This window comes from Glycine max, chromosome 8 (genome assembly GCF_000004515.6).
Source record: "Glycine max cultivar Williams 82 chromosome 8, Glycine_max_v4.0, whole genome shotgun sequence".
Taxonomy (NCBI): Eukaryota; Viridiplantae; Streptophyta; class Magnoliopsida; order Fabales; family Fabaceae; genus Glycine; species Glycine max.
In genome coordinates, this window is record NC_038244.2 from 27,896,153 (window position 1) to 27,909,349 (window position 13,197).

General features: G+C 35.9%; 2 protein-coding genes across 3 annotated transcripts; one reads left to right on the forward strand and one right to left on the reverse strand.

The window, feature by feature from the left end:
- The first annotated feature begins 2,138 nt into the window (after positions 1 to 2,138).
- On the forward strand, positions 2,139 to 5,701 carry LOC102668803 (uncharacterized). Of its 2 annotated transcripts, XM_006585792.4 has the most exons (3): positions 2,139 to 2,411; positions 3,417 to 3,451; positions 5,062 to 5,701. In XM_006585792.4, the coding sequence occupies exons 1-3, from the start codon at positions 2,227 to 2,229 to the stop codon at positions 5,247 to 5,249; spliced, it is 408 nt and encodes a 135-aa protein (XP_006585855.1). In that variant the 5' UTR covers positions 2,139 to 2,226; the 3' UTR covers positions 5,250 to 5,701. The 2 variants fall into 2 exon arrangements, 1 of the variants encoding a protein (XP_006585855.1); XR_415641.4 differs by lacking the exons at positions 3,417 to 3,451; positions 5,062 to 5,701 and adding an exon at positions 3,054 to 3,279.
- A 2,049-nt stretch (positions 5,702 to 7,750) lies between these two features.
- Positions 7,751 to 12,906, reverse strand: LOC100813344 (alpha-xylosidase 1). The gene is made up of 3 exons (XM_003531881.5): positions 12,638 to 12,906; positions 11,543 to 12,225; positions 7,751 to 9,854 (listed from the first exon to the last, which is right to left on the reverse strand). The coding sequence occupies exons 1-3, from the start codon at positions 12,868 to 12,870 to the stop codon at positions 7,990 to 7,992; spliced, it is 2,781 nt and encodes a 926-aa protein (XP_003531929.1). The 5' UTR covers positions 12,871 to 12,906; the 3' UTR covers positions 7,751 to 7,989.
- Between the last annotated feature and the right edge of the window lie 291 nt (positions 12,907 to 13,197).

Genomic DNA, 13,197 nt, shown 5'->3' on the forward strand with positions numbered 1-13,197 from the left:
GAAATTTCAACATGTTTTAACATATTAACATAACAACATCAACATCGGTTTTTTAAGGATAACCGATGTTAGGATGAATCTGTTAACATCAGTTTTGTAAAAATCGATGTTAACTTCAACAAGGTAACATCGGTTTCTCAAAAAACCGATGTTCAGTTCAACTCCTTAACATCGGTTTTGTCAAAACCGATGTTAACACTATGAAGTTAACATCGGTTTTTACAAAACCGATGTTAACATATTCATCTTAACATCATTTTAACATCGGTTATTTAAATAACCGATGTTAACATTAAGTAGTTAACATCGGTTTTATAAAAACCGATGTTAAGTAAGTCCATTTATTTACAAAAATGTCACCGCGCTTTCGTTAACATCGGTTTTTGCAATAACCGATGTTAATTGACCGATGTAGAAAGCCTTTTTTTTTAGTAGTGTCACCAGTTGTCTTCTGCAACTTGCTCTCCATTACCTTTGCCTCCAGATACAATAGATAATTATCCTACCATTTCACCCATGGCTTTCATTAGTACTCGTTCGGATTATGGATATACTCCACCTAAGCTGAAGGTGTTGGTTCAGTGGAAGGGATTACTTCCTAACGACACGACATGGGAGGAGTGGGAAACACTCAAGGGCAATTTTCAACTTGAGGACAAGGTGTTTTTGGATGGAACAGGGGATGATAGGGAGCAACAAGAAGGCCCAACAGAGAGACCAAAAAGGAAGATTATTCCCCCTAAGCATTTCAGTGATTACGTATAACAGAAGCAATTACAAGAGAGCTGAGCTGGTATTCTATGATTGGCATAGTTAGGATGTGTTGTTTGTTATTACCTGTTTGCCTTATTTCATTTCTGTTATTGCATAATCCCATTTATGTTATTGCATGATTTCATTTCTATTATTTTCTTTTAGTGTCTAATGCAATTCCTTGTAATTGCTTTGCTATAAATAGGACCAATATGTACTAAGGCAGCAGCAAGAAATAAAATCAGATTTTTACATTTTCCTTGTTGAGGAGGCTCCTAATCCTCAAATTCTAGGCCTACCTTCCTCTATTTTTTGAATACACATCATCAATGATGTCTATCTTTCTTCAGTCATCTTATTTGCCAAGAAGAGAATATGATGGCAAGGTAACTTTACATCTAAATTTTCCCTTTCCAATCATGTAGTTGTGGCTTCATGAATTTGGAGCTAATGTTTGGCCACTGATATGTTCTTATCCTTGAGAATGATTAGGTCGTGGATGTTTGGTCTTGTGGGGTGACCTTATATGTGATGTTGGTTTGAAGACCCAGAAGACCCAAGAAACTTCAGAAAAACACTTCAGGTTAGTTGGAGCAATAATAATACGAGTTCCCTTTTAGTTTTCCAAGTGTAATATCACTAATTAATTATTAATCACACGATTAATTAATTTATTTTGGATAATTTTGACAGCGAATTCTTAGTGTCCACTATTCTATTCCAGACTATGTACGTACCAGTAAAGAGTGTAGGTACCTTTTGTCTCGAATATTTGTGGCCAACCCGGAAAAGGTACCTCATCTCTAGAGGAAATGGTAGTTTTTATTCCTTTATATAGCTCCACTTTTCAATCTCCAAATTATTTTAATACTTATTTTACCTTTTAGCAGGAACACAGGGATGGGACATGGCCTTCACAGCCTACAAGTTTTAATTGCTATGCAAGGTGCTTTTTGATTGCTTCCTGTTTCTAATTTAGGTCCTCCAACATTCTTGCGTTCTATTTCTTTATATGAAATTGTGTCTTATTTAATTAGCCTCCACGTGATTTTGTAATTTTCAATTAATTTAAATTAATAATAATGTGCAAGAATGAAAGTGTTACTACCACTTCTCATTTCTCAATGTATCATTATCGTGCTTATTATGTGTCTTATGAAGATGACAGACATTCTTACACCAAGGAATAGTTTCATATTATGTACTTTAAATTGATTTTCTCTTTTGCTCATTCTAAAACTTTAATAAACAGATATACTGCGGTAAAAAAAACTACTGTTTTTTTTGTCTTTAGCTAATTAATAAGTAGAAATAAACTAGGGTTTATGATACTTAAAATCTTCAATGTCTATCTTTTTCTTTCACTCTAATTCAAAAGGTAATAACACAACAGACAAAGACAGAGGAAGTTGATATTTCCCCACTAACACTCACATTCGCTTCTCCTTAACTTTTATTTATATTTTCTTTTCCATGTTTCTGTTTGTGATAAGACTTCTCACTTTCTCCATCTCTCACTACTATTGCCTTAATTTCATACTTTCTTTCATTTCTGTGGATAATGATCATCACAGTTTAGCGACCGCAAATTATCTGCTTCTCTACACATGGCGTCGCGGGGTTTCTTTTCGTTCGGAAGATTTTGGCAACCGTTTCAGGTTCTTAATTTAACTTCTCTCCGATTCCGCTTTCTATCGTTTCCTTTTATGCTATGTAGTGGTAGCACTCTGTTTTCTGGTAACAAAAAAGAGATTAGTCTATTTGTTTAAATGGAATGAAACAGTGGGATTATATTCTGAAAAATCACAAAAAAAGTCCACAGAAGAATAAAATTCAGAATTTCATCATTCTTTTGGTCAATTTTATAAAATTCTTCATTTCACACTGTAGCATTCCATTTTTGGTCAAAAATTTCTGGCAAAATTGTGTAGCATTACTCATTTTCAAGCCATTTGAAAATTAGTTTCTTCAATACAAGGTCTATGTAGACTTCAAAAACCTTGATAGACAAATGTAGGTAGTATAACTGAATTGCAATTTCAAAAACCTTATCATTGTTGTTCTAATTATTATTGTGAACCCATAATTTAAAGCCATGATTTTTGCCAGCCAGATTTGTACTCTCCCTGTTGCCTGTTGAGGTCCCCATATGATAAGTTTGAAAAAACCAAACATGTGATGTGGCTGGAAATGTTTCAATTCCAAATGTTAATTATGCACTACTGTCCAGTGCCAATTTCGTACTCGACTTTACTCTCAGCAAATTGGTTAGACATTTTATTGATTGTTTATTACGGCAGGGACAGGGAGGGATGAGGCAGCAACTTGATCCCACGGCTCACACAATCAAGTCCCATGGATCATTTTGTTTTCTTTTGGGGGGTCATTTTTATACCTGCTCAACATTCAATTATTTTAGTTGTATTTTTAAAAAATATGTACACCCTTTTGTCATGTTATTGGGAAATTTGTTCAAAAAGATGATAGAAAATATTTGAGAGGCGCCTACTTTGTTTGCTTCCCGCACGTCTTCTTTATGATCTAACGGCTTGTTTTTTTTTTTATTCGATGCAAGTAATTTTTTTTTCTTCTTTTTGTTCTAATGATCATTTATATGCGGTTCTGTTGTCGATGACCGTTTTCCTTCTCTTCTATATGCGCAGGAGATGTGTTTATGATTTGCACCACAGTATTCTAGGTAACATAACATTTGCCTTTGGCATGTACTACCATCTTTGTATGTAATTGAGGCCTTTGGCATGTACTACTCTCCGATTCCGCATATAAATAGGCCAAGATTTTAGTTAATTTTTTATTTATTTAATTTTTTGAAAGAAACTTATTCAATTGAGAAAATGAATGGTTTAAACGATAAATCTGATTTTAACGGAAAAATTTAATAGAGTAAATTGATTTATATATAAGAAATACATTTAAAAAAATGTGTTAATTTTTTAGTTGGATAATCTTACATTATTAAAGAAAAATCTTAGAGTAAAGCTATTTCATTAGAAAAATTTAGTTGTTTTGTTCAAAATAAAATATATAACTTGCTAAAATATGAAATTCTGAAGATTAACAAATGCATGTAGATGGAGATATAAAACTAGTCTCGTGATTGAGAATAAGAGTTTAAGGGTGGATGGTAAAAGGAGAAAGAAGAAAGAACTAAATCGTGAGCTTAATTCTCCCACGAATAAAAACTAACAATTGTAGATAAAAAAAAAAAAAAAAGCTTAAGGGTGTAGGAAAAAGTAAGGAGAGAGAGGAAGTGATGAAAGCTTGCTTGAGAAGCTTATATGGAGGTTGGATCTTAGAACTTCAATAAGGTCTTTCAATGGTACTTTTCAGCCATGGAGTTGTAGCGGAGGATAAAGGAGAAAAGGTGAGAGGATGTGTCATTCGCTAGAGAATAAGCTATGGAAGGAGATGCTTCACCACCAAGAGATTGCCTTGGATAAGAAGCTTAGAGAGGAAGCTTCAATGGAGGAAGAAAATGAGGGAGAGAGAGATAGTGGCGTGGAAATTGAAGGAGAATAGGGAGAGAAACTTTGAAGTGTGTCTCACAAGTTTCCCATTCATCAAAGTTATGACAAGTGTTACACATGTTTCTATTTCTAGCACATGGGAAGCTTCCTTGAGAAGCTAGAGGGGAGCTACTCACACCTCTCCAATAGCTAAGCTTACCCCCATGCCAAAATACATTAAAATACAATGGGAAGCTTTCTTTAGAAGCAAGGAAGGTAACTTCCTTGGGAAGCAAGGAAGAAAGCTTCCTTGAGAAGCTAGAGGGGGGCTACTCACACCCCTCTGATAGCTAAGCTCACACACATGCCCAAAATATGTGAAAATACAAAAAAGTCTCTATTACAAAGACTACTCAAAATGCACTGAAATACAAAGCTAAAATCCTATACTACTAGGTTATCCTTAACTTGTACCCTTAATTTGTAGGGTACCCTACAAACCTAAAATGGCCAAAATACAAGGCCCAAAAGAAAAAAAATTATTCTAATATTTACAAAGATAAGTGGGCTCATACTTAGCCCATAGACCCAAATTATACCCTAAGACTCATGAGAACCTTAAGGTCTTCTCTTGCATCTTTGACTCAATCTTCTAGGAGCCTTCTATCCAATGCTCTTGGAAGGTAGGATTGCATCAGGAAGCACGTTCAAATTTTTGCACTAATATTTTTAACAAAATCAACATTTTGCAAAAGAAATAAAAGAATCATGTGTGTATATATCTATCTGTTAGTTGAGAAATTATTGGTGAATAGTTGTTAATGTGCTTCATTGCTAGCAGGTTTGCTATTTGTTGTTCTGATAACTAGGGCCTTCACCGATGCAATAAGAAATGCAGTTGGCTGGCCTCGACCAGACTTCTTTTGGCATTGCATGAGGATACTGCCTCATGATCAAAACACTGGAGCCTTCTTCATTGTTGTAGTACAAAAAGTTTCTCCTCTGTCAGATAGTTTTTCTTATGACTAAATTTATTTCTCTCTCTCTCTGATTTTGTTAACAGATAATTAGGAAATTTTGGAGAACATGGGAAAATAATCCGTGTATGACTATTTTGCATACCAAATTTCTTATGGAATATTCTAGGATATTGCAAGTGACATGCATTCTGCTAGTTATTGCCACAATCTACACCACTTAGTAATATTTATTGGTCAATCCTTGAATCTCTATGATAAATGAGCTTTGATTAATTCTTATGACTGAGTGAAATATACTTTCATCTTACAAGAAAGACAAACAATGCAAGAAGGCAGCTCTGCACCATGTTCTTTCCGGATATCATCTGAAGGATTGCCCCTTATTCTCCCATACATAACCAAACAAATTTTGCATGCATCTCCCGCAGACTTCAAGCATCTTCTGCAGAACAAAGAAGTAAAGTTTGAAGATTTTACTGATGTTGCTGGTATTGGTGGACTTATTAAAACACTTCATCTTGATTGGAGTCCTTTATGTTGTTGGTATTGCTGAACTTCTATTATTTACATAGAAATAGTACTATTAATTTCATTCCTTTCTTAAAATCATTCATTAAGAAAATAAATTTCATTTCTAGTTCTTTAAGGGATAATGTTTCGATGTTTCTAACTTTCTATTAATTATAAATTTCATGTAGATGAGCTAGAATTGATATAGAAATTTTGTTATTAACCTTTATATACTATTTTATTAGAAATTTTATTTTTTAATTATTTTATTAGAATTTTTAATTTTTTTAAAAATAAAACATTCTAAGACGGTTCTTTTAAAACCATTTTAGAAAGTGTATATTCTAATGACACATTTTTCTAAGACGATTATTTATGAAACTGTCATCAAAAGTCAAAACTTTCGACGACGTTGTCTTCAAAGACGGTTAAAATCGTCTTTGTATGTCATTTACAACCGTCGTTGTTTAATCGTTTTGCAATAGTGTACCTATATTAGGTTAAATCCTACAATGTATAAAATATAAGAATAAAAAACAAAGTTTTTACAAATAAACAAATGAGTGCAATAATAATAATATATGCAAAGTGCGCCTCACTGGTGCAATGTCGTAGCCAACTTTGCTCCTATCACAATAGGGTTTGTGAGTTGTTGAGTTATAACACATTTGATCGTTGATTCATCCTTGATAAACCATGGCTGCCTGTGGGCAAGTGTATATTGTAGCCTAGAATTGGCTTGTATTTTTTAAAAGGGTCATTAGGGTACTAAAACACAAAACATGTTTTGGCCCATTAGGGTTGGCAACTGGGTCATACATTTTTCTGATACCCAAATGAATACAGTGCATACCTGAGACGCCGTACAAAACAATTTCAATGCGATGTCAAACCCGGTCAAAACCCGATGGTAACAGACCATAAAGCTTCAAAAATAGACCTTCCTTCCTCTTGACATTGTCACCATTATTGTCATTAATCTCTGTTTGTGCCCACTAGTGTGATTCATGCACATAGGCGATTCGATATACGATTTTTGTATGAAAAATTATTCAAAAAACTTGTCTATCAACCAGAATTTCAACAATGGTTACAACTTCCTCTTCCATAATAGCATACTCAACACAAACAATCTCATCCAATTGTTCAAAAAATTAATTAATACATAAATCAATTAATCACCTTATCAACATATTTGGACGCTCTACACTCCCCTAAAATGCAACGTACATAATCAAATTGTCCCCCTTCTTTCTAAACCACCTTATCAAATAAAACCACCTCCTTCAGATTGACTTAGGGTTTATGCTTCAAATATTTAATTTTTTACAAAACCATATAAATTATTGTATTTGCAACCATATCCAAATATGTATTTTATACATTGACCAAAATGCAATATTAGTGGAACTTATATAACAAGTCTCTGGTAACTAATCTGAACCACTTATTTGTTTAATATTATATCTGACGGTTGAAATGAAACTTCCACACGTGGTCCCCAAATTTTGAACTTCCCGTTAGACATGGCCTTTTTGTAGATAGCCAAGCATATTACAAACTCATTTTACTCTCAAACTCTCTTTTAGAATGCTCCTACAGTTGTAGAAATCCAAACATACGAAAAGTTACTCAAATGGAAGAAAATCTTGTTTACCACTGGTTATTGGAGAATAATTAGTTCTTTTTACGTTAAGTGGATGAAAAATTATCAAAATTTGTGATATTTCTATCAAAAGAGATAAATCATATAAATATCTCATAAGAATATCAATTTTCGACCCTATATGGCCTACGTGTCCTATATATCCTATGGACACCCAATCAAAACTGTCATCATTTTGGCAAAGTGCAGACCATGAAATGACCGACAGAAAAAAGAGCATAAAAATCGAGTAGACAGGACGAGGAGACCACCTTAAAATAAAAATTCATAGTGATTAGATTCGTGAAGTTCTGACTAGACTCATACTAGTTAAATTCGGTATATTAAGCAATGATTGAAAGATATAGGATTCAAACAAGGCCATCAAAGGCATATAATCTTAAAATAACTTGGATAACGATAAGTTTCAACTTTACGTACCCAAAAAAAAAACTAACATAACATTGAAGATTTCAACACATAAGCCAGTGTTGCATCGGCTTGTTAAATTGGAAAAGGACGAGCATAATTCTAGCTCATCTCTTCTCCCTCACAAACACCTACAAGAATTGTAGCAAAGAAAAAGAACACAAAGTTACAAGATGATAAAAATAAGATGAGACCACACAACCTATCACCCCATTTTCCATGTCATGGCAAAGTTTTTACCCACAACGATGTTCAAGCCCCTCAAAGCAACCATCACAGTCTTCTTTTCTCCTTCTCCCTCATTGTTCAAGTGCTCATGTGCTGATGTAGTAACATTCACATTTGAGCCACCACCCATTAGAGGCTTTCCATCTATCTCGAGTGAAGACACTGCTCCACTTCCTTCTAATCCCAACACAGATATAGAATCAATAATCCAACCCTTATCCAAGGCAAACTTGCCCTCTTGGACTTCTGACCAAACTTTCACAGCTCCTTGGTCCACAGTTGCATGGAGATCAACATAGGTTGAATAGCCATTTCCAAGGTTCATGTCTGGCAACTCATCATCGTCAACGAAAATGTTCCCCTTAGCCTCTCCTTGGGTGGCGCCCGATGGGAAGGTTACGATGAGGGTGAAGGGTGTCATTCTAGCCTCCTTAGAGACCATTCCACCCTGCTGCATAGGAAGAATGGCATTCTGATACAAATGCACATTGACGACATGAAGAGGAGCGTCGAGGGTGACATAGACTCCATCCTTTGACGTAATGGTGTGTGTCCAATCAAGCAAACTGTACCAGCTACCAGGAGGAAAGAGTGATTTCACTTGTGTTTTTCCCTGCTCAAGCACTGGAGAAACCATGAGACTGCCTCCTAGCAAGAACTGGGTGCTAAGGCCATAGCATTCGGTGTAAGTTGGAAATGAGAAGAAAAGAGGTCTGGCAATTGGGGCTCCACTGACATGAGCTTCATAGTTCAGGGTGTAAAGGAATGGGAGTAGCTTATACCTTATACCCAAAGCATTTCTCGCAGACTCGGCTACTGACTGCCATTGGTAAAGCTCCTGTCTAGGGGAGTAGTAGTTTGCATGGTCCCTTGAAAAGGGGTAGAAAGCCCCTACTTCAATCCATCTATTGCATAGCTCTTCAGTGGGCTGTGGATAGAAGCCACATATATCTGAACCCACCATTGGCACCCCAAATATGCCAAAATTGAGCATTGTGGATATTGAGTACCTCAAGTTCTCCCATGTGCCCTGATTGTCACCAGTCCAATGTGCGGCATATTTGCCTGAACCGACATAAGTGGAGCGGGACAAAATAAAGGGTCTTTTGCCTTGAAGCCCTTGAAGGCCCTTGTGAGTTGCAACGGATTGAGAGAAGCCATAAAGACTGTGAGCATCATACTCCAAGACGCCGTTATAGTGGTATGCACTAGTGGCTATTGTTTTGAAGCCAATAGGAGCTTTTATTCCTGAGGCATTAATTTTGTATGGAGGATCATCCCACCGTGTTTTGGTGATGTTCTTGCAATCCAAGCAGCATATCCATCCAGGTCCTGTTCCAGTCGGGCACTGTCCCTCGGGAATTTTGCACTTTCCAGAACAGAAATTTGAAACTTCATTCATGTCAATCCATAGGCCATCAACAGGAACAAGTTCATGGAAACGGCGGATCTCATCAACCCACCATGAAACCGTCTTTGGATTGAGAAAATCAGGAAAGTTGACTGCCCCAGGCCAAACTTGAGCCAAGAAGGGTTCGCCGTCATACTTGATAAAAACATCATTAGCTATACCCCTTTGATATACACCATAACTGGTGTTAACAGCAATTCCAGGGTCAATAATGACAATATATTTCATGCCAAAGTTGTGTATCTTGTCCAAGAACTTTAGAAGTTTTGGGCGAGGGTAGTTTACTGGGTTGAGTGTGAAGTCCTTTTTCCCTTCCATGTGATCATCATCATTCCAAATCACATCAAGTGGGATTTGAGCCTTCTTGTAATTCTCCACAACATCTTCAACCACAGATAGATTGTGATATCCCCATCTACATTGGTGGAATCCTATAATACCAAATTAGTGGATATATCAGTTAAACTACTTTTAGAAAAACTTTAGGTACCACTATCAACTAGATCTGGAATAATACAAATCAAATGCTAACCACCCCTTTCATTTAACTGACAAATGAAGTACCACCATGTGAATGACATATCAGTTAAAAAGACAAAATATACTTTTTATAAAAACTTCAAGCAACACGTACAATTAAATCTGAAATCATAAGGATCAAGTGCTGCCCACTCGTTTCATTTAATTGTCAAATGAAGCTACTTCATTTGAATGTTATCAGTTAAAATATTTTTAGAAAAATTCTGGCACAACTTTCAACTAGATCTGGAATCATAAGGATCAAATGCTACCCACCCTTTTCATTTAATTGACAAAAGAAGCAGCATCATGTGAATGAAGCAAAGTATAGTTAAATAATGTCTGCCATAAAAAAAAAAAAGATTTTCAAAAGCAAATTCTATAGTTACAAGACAGAAGCTTTGATGCTTTCACACAAATCATTAACTTTATAAGCTCCTGTCTCCCTGCCCCATCCCTCTTCCCCATAAGGCAAATACACACCACGCAGCATAAAGCCATGATTAGTTCATAGGAAATAATCCAAACTAAACTGTATGCTTCCCTTAACCCAAGGCTAATCTTATTCCAAACATGTTAGCAATAACAAGCACGGATTAGTAAAACTTCTGGGCCTACTATGCTTATCAACAAAACTTGGGGTCAGTTCAGCACGGGTTTAAAATTGAAGATGAAAAGTCCTAGGATCAGTTTTATTTGCAAAGTTGTGTTGAAAACTGATCCATGAATTTTTCACCTCCATTTTTACCCCTATTGTAGTAATTGATCAGATGATTCCATCTATTAAGAGAGCGTATCTTTAAAAAGACAGAAAAATCTTCACCAAAGGTAGTGCTATTGACCCACAATCGAAACCAAATATGAATATGATCTTTCTCCATAGAAAAATAAACAAAGCGATGGACCACGTGTACACAATGATAGTATTTGACAAGGACCCACAGATTGCTTTGTAGAAGCATGTCACAAAGGTCAAATTCTTGACTCAAAAGTTTGCCAGAAAAGATGAATTCTTTTATATGGTAAAGTTATTTTTCCAACTTTTATGCGGTACCTTATCTTTCCATGTGGACCTAAAAGGTATTAAATTACTCAACAACTAAAATTGGACGTACAAAGGTTAGCCAGCTTCCATATCATACAAACAGTGCCAAATAATTAAAATGTTTTTGCAAACCCAACTTTAGAAATAAATCAGAACATCCCCCATTATTCAATATACAGATAAGCTAAAGCAGAAAACAGCTAATTGGAAAACCATGAGTCATTGCATTCTCAACTGCATTATGCACATCAACAAAAATTCTCAACTACATTATGCACTTCAACAAAATGATCTTGGAATCATGAATCAAAAGTCACTAAATCAAATAATCACGGATTTGAAAACTTTAGTTTCCTTCTATTTTATTCAGAGCAAGTATATGGTATCATTAAGTATTTGCATCACTCAAGCCCCAGTTTTTGTAATTGATAATTACTCAATCTACCTAAAAGGAGAATATTAAATATTAATGGCACACAAATCAATTTCACCAGCAACATATATACCAAAGAATAAGCAACATAAAAAAACGAAAGAGAGACAAATGAATCATACCAAAAGCCCAGTATGGCATTGGAGCTGGTCTGCCAATTAAGGAAGTATACTGATCAACAACATTCAGAGGACTAGGCCCAGAAAAGAAGTAAAAGTCGAAAACACCCCCAATAATCTTGTATGTAAGAGAAGTTCCTGTGTAGAAAACATCCATTCCATTGCTATTGAGCAACAGAACAGCATGTGCAGAAGCCTTGCCACCTGCATTTCTGAGATCCATGTACACAGGGTGTGATCCATACAGATCAGCATTGAGATTAATGGCTGAAATGTCAGTGGTGTACAAGGTGTAAGGATCACTAGGGTACAACTTGATCCCATGTGGCTGTGTGTTCTCTCCCAAACCATACAAAGAGGCATCTTTGGGCAATTTGGTGGAAATCTCAAGGTACTGATCCTTAAAAACAAGGGAACTAAAAGGGTCAGAATCACCAGAAGTGGTGTCAAAAAGGGTCTCACCATTGGACTTCCTTTTCACTGCAAAGCTAAAAGGGTCTGAAGTGTAGCTGAACAGAAACTCAGAACCAGAATACTGAGAGACTGTAATAGGGTTCTTCCTGGACTTCCCAATGCTTTGACTCAAAGGTGGTGGTTGTTCCCTTGGCAAAAGGTTATAGGGAACCTCCCACCTTTGCTTTTGTGCATCGGTTATGTGTACTCTCAAACGGTTCTCTGCCTCGTGCCTGCAAAATCAAACACAATGAACAAGGTAAAATAAAAAATAAAAAAAGACAGCTTTTACACATTGAAACACAAAAAACATTTCTTGTTTTGAGACACGCTCAGATACTAAATACTAAATGTGAACGTATCTCTCCAAAAATTTATACCATACTTCACCACATTACAAAAAGACTAATCCCTTCAGCTGAACACTAATGTGTAGGAAAATGCAAAAGGATACACATGTAGATAATCATTTTCGAGACATAGTTCGCCACATTATTCAGAACTAACCCCCTTCCCCTAAACACTAATGTATAGAAAAATGAAAAAGGGCTCTTCAAAAAGAAAGAAAAAAATGCAAAAGGGTACTTTCCAAAACTCAAAATGCAGAAGCATGTGCAAAGTGGTGGTGATAGGAGAGGGACTTACTTGACATAAAACCTAAGAAGGGGAATATCAGGGCCATAGGTTTTGGTTTTCTGCTTAACCTGAAGGATCCCTATAAGGCCACCGTCAGGGGTCTCTTCAATGGAGACAAGACGGTAGCCTTGGCCAATTTTGGTGGCATTTTTGGAAGAAGAAGTAGCCCCAACTGCACATAGAAGCATAGCAAGGAGAAGACAAGAGAGAGATAGAGCAGCAAAACAGTGGGGAGAAACCATAGCTCACTATGGAGTAAAGCTGCTACTGCTACTGTGAAGGTGCTATGGTGTATAAATAACCAGCTACATAGATGTTGATGTGAGGCAAATTACCCTCTTACCCATGTGTGGATTTTTAATGTACTTGTCTAAAAATGTGAGGGTTGTTTTTTTCAGTCTAAAATAATTAGATTGAAACTTGAACCTTAAATGCCATGTATGCAGTAGTTTGCTCCAGTGGTTCAATGTGAGTGTTGTTTTAGAGATAATAATATATAATAATAATAATAATATTATGTAATTTGGCATCCAAGGTAGGAAACTGTGTACTTTAAGTTCTTAAAAACA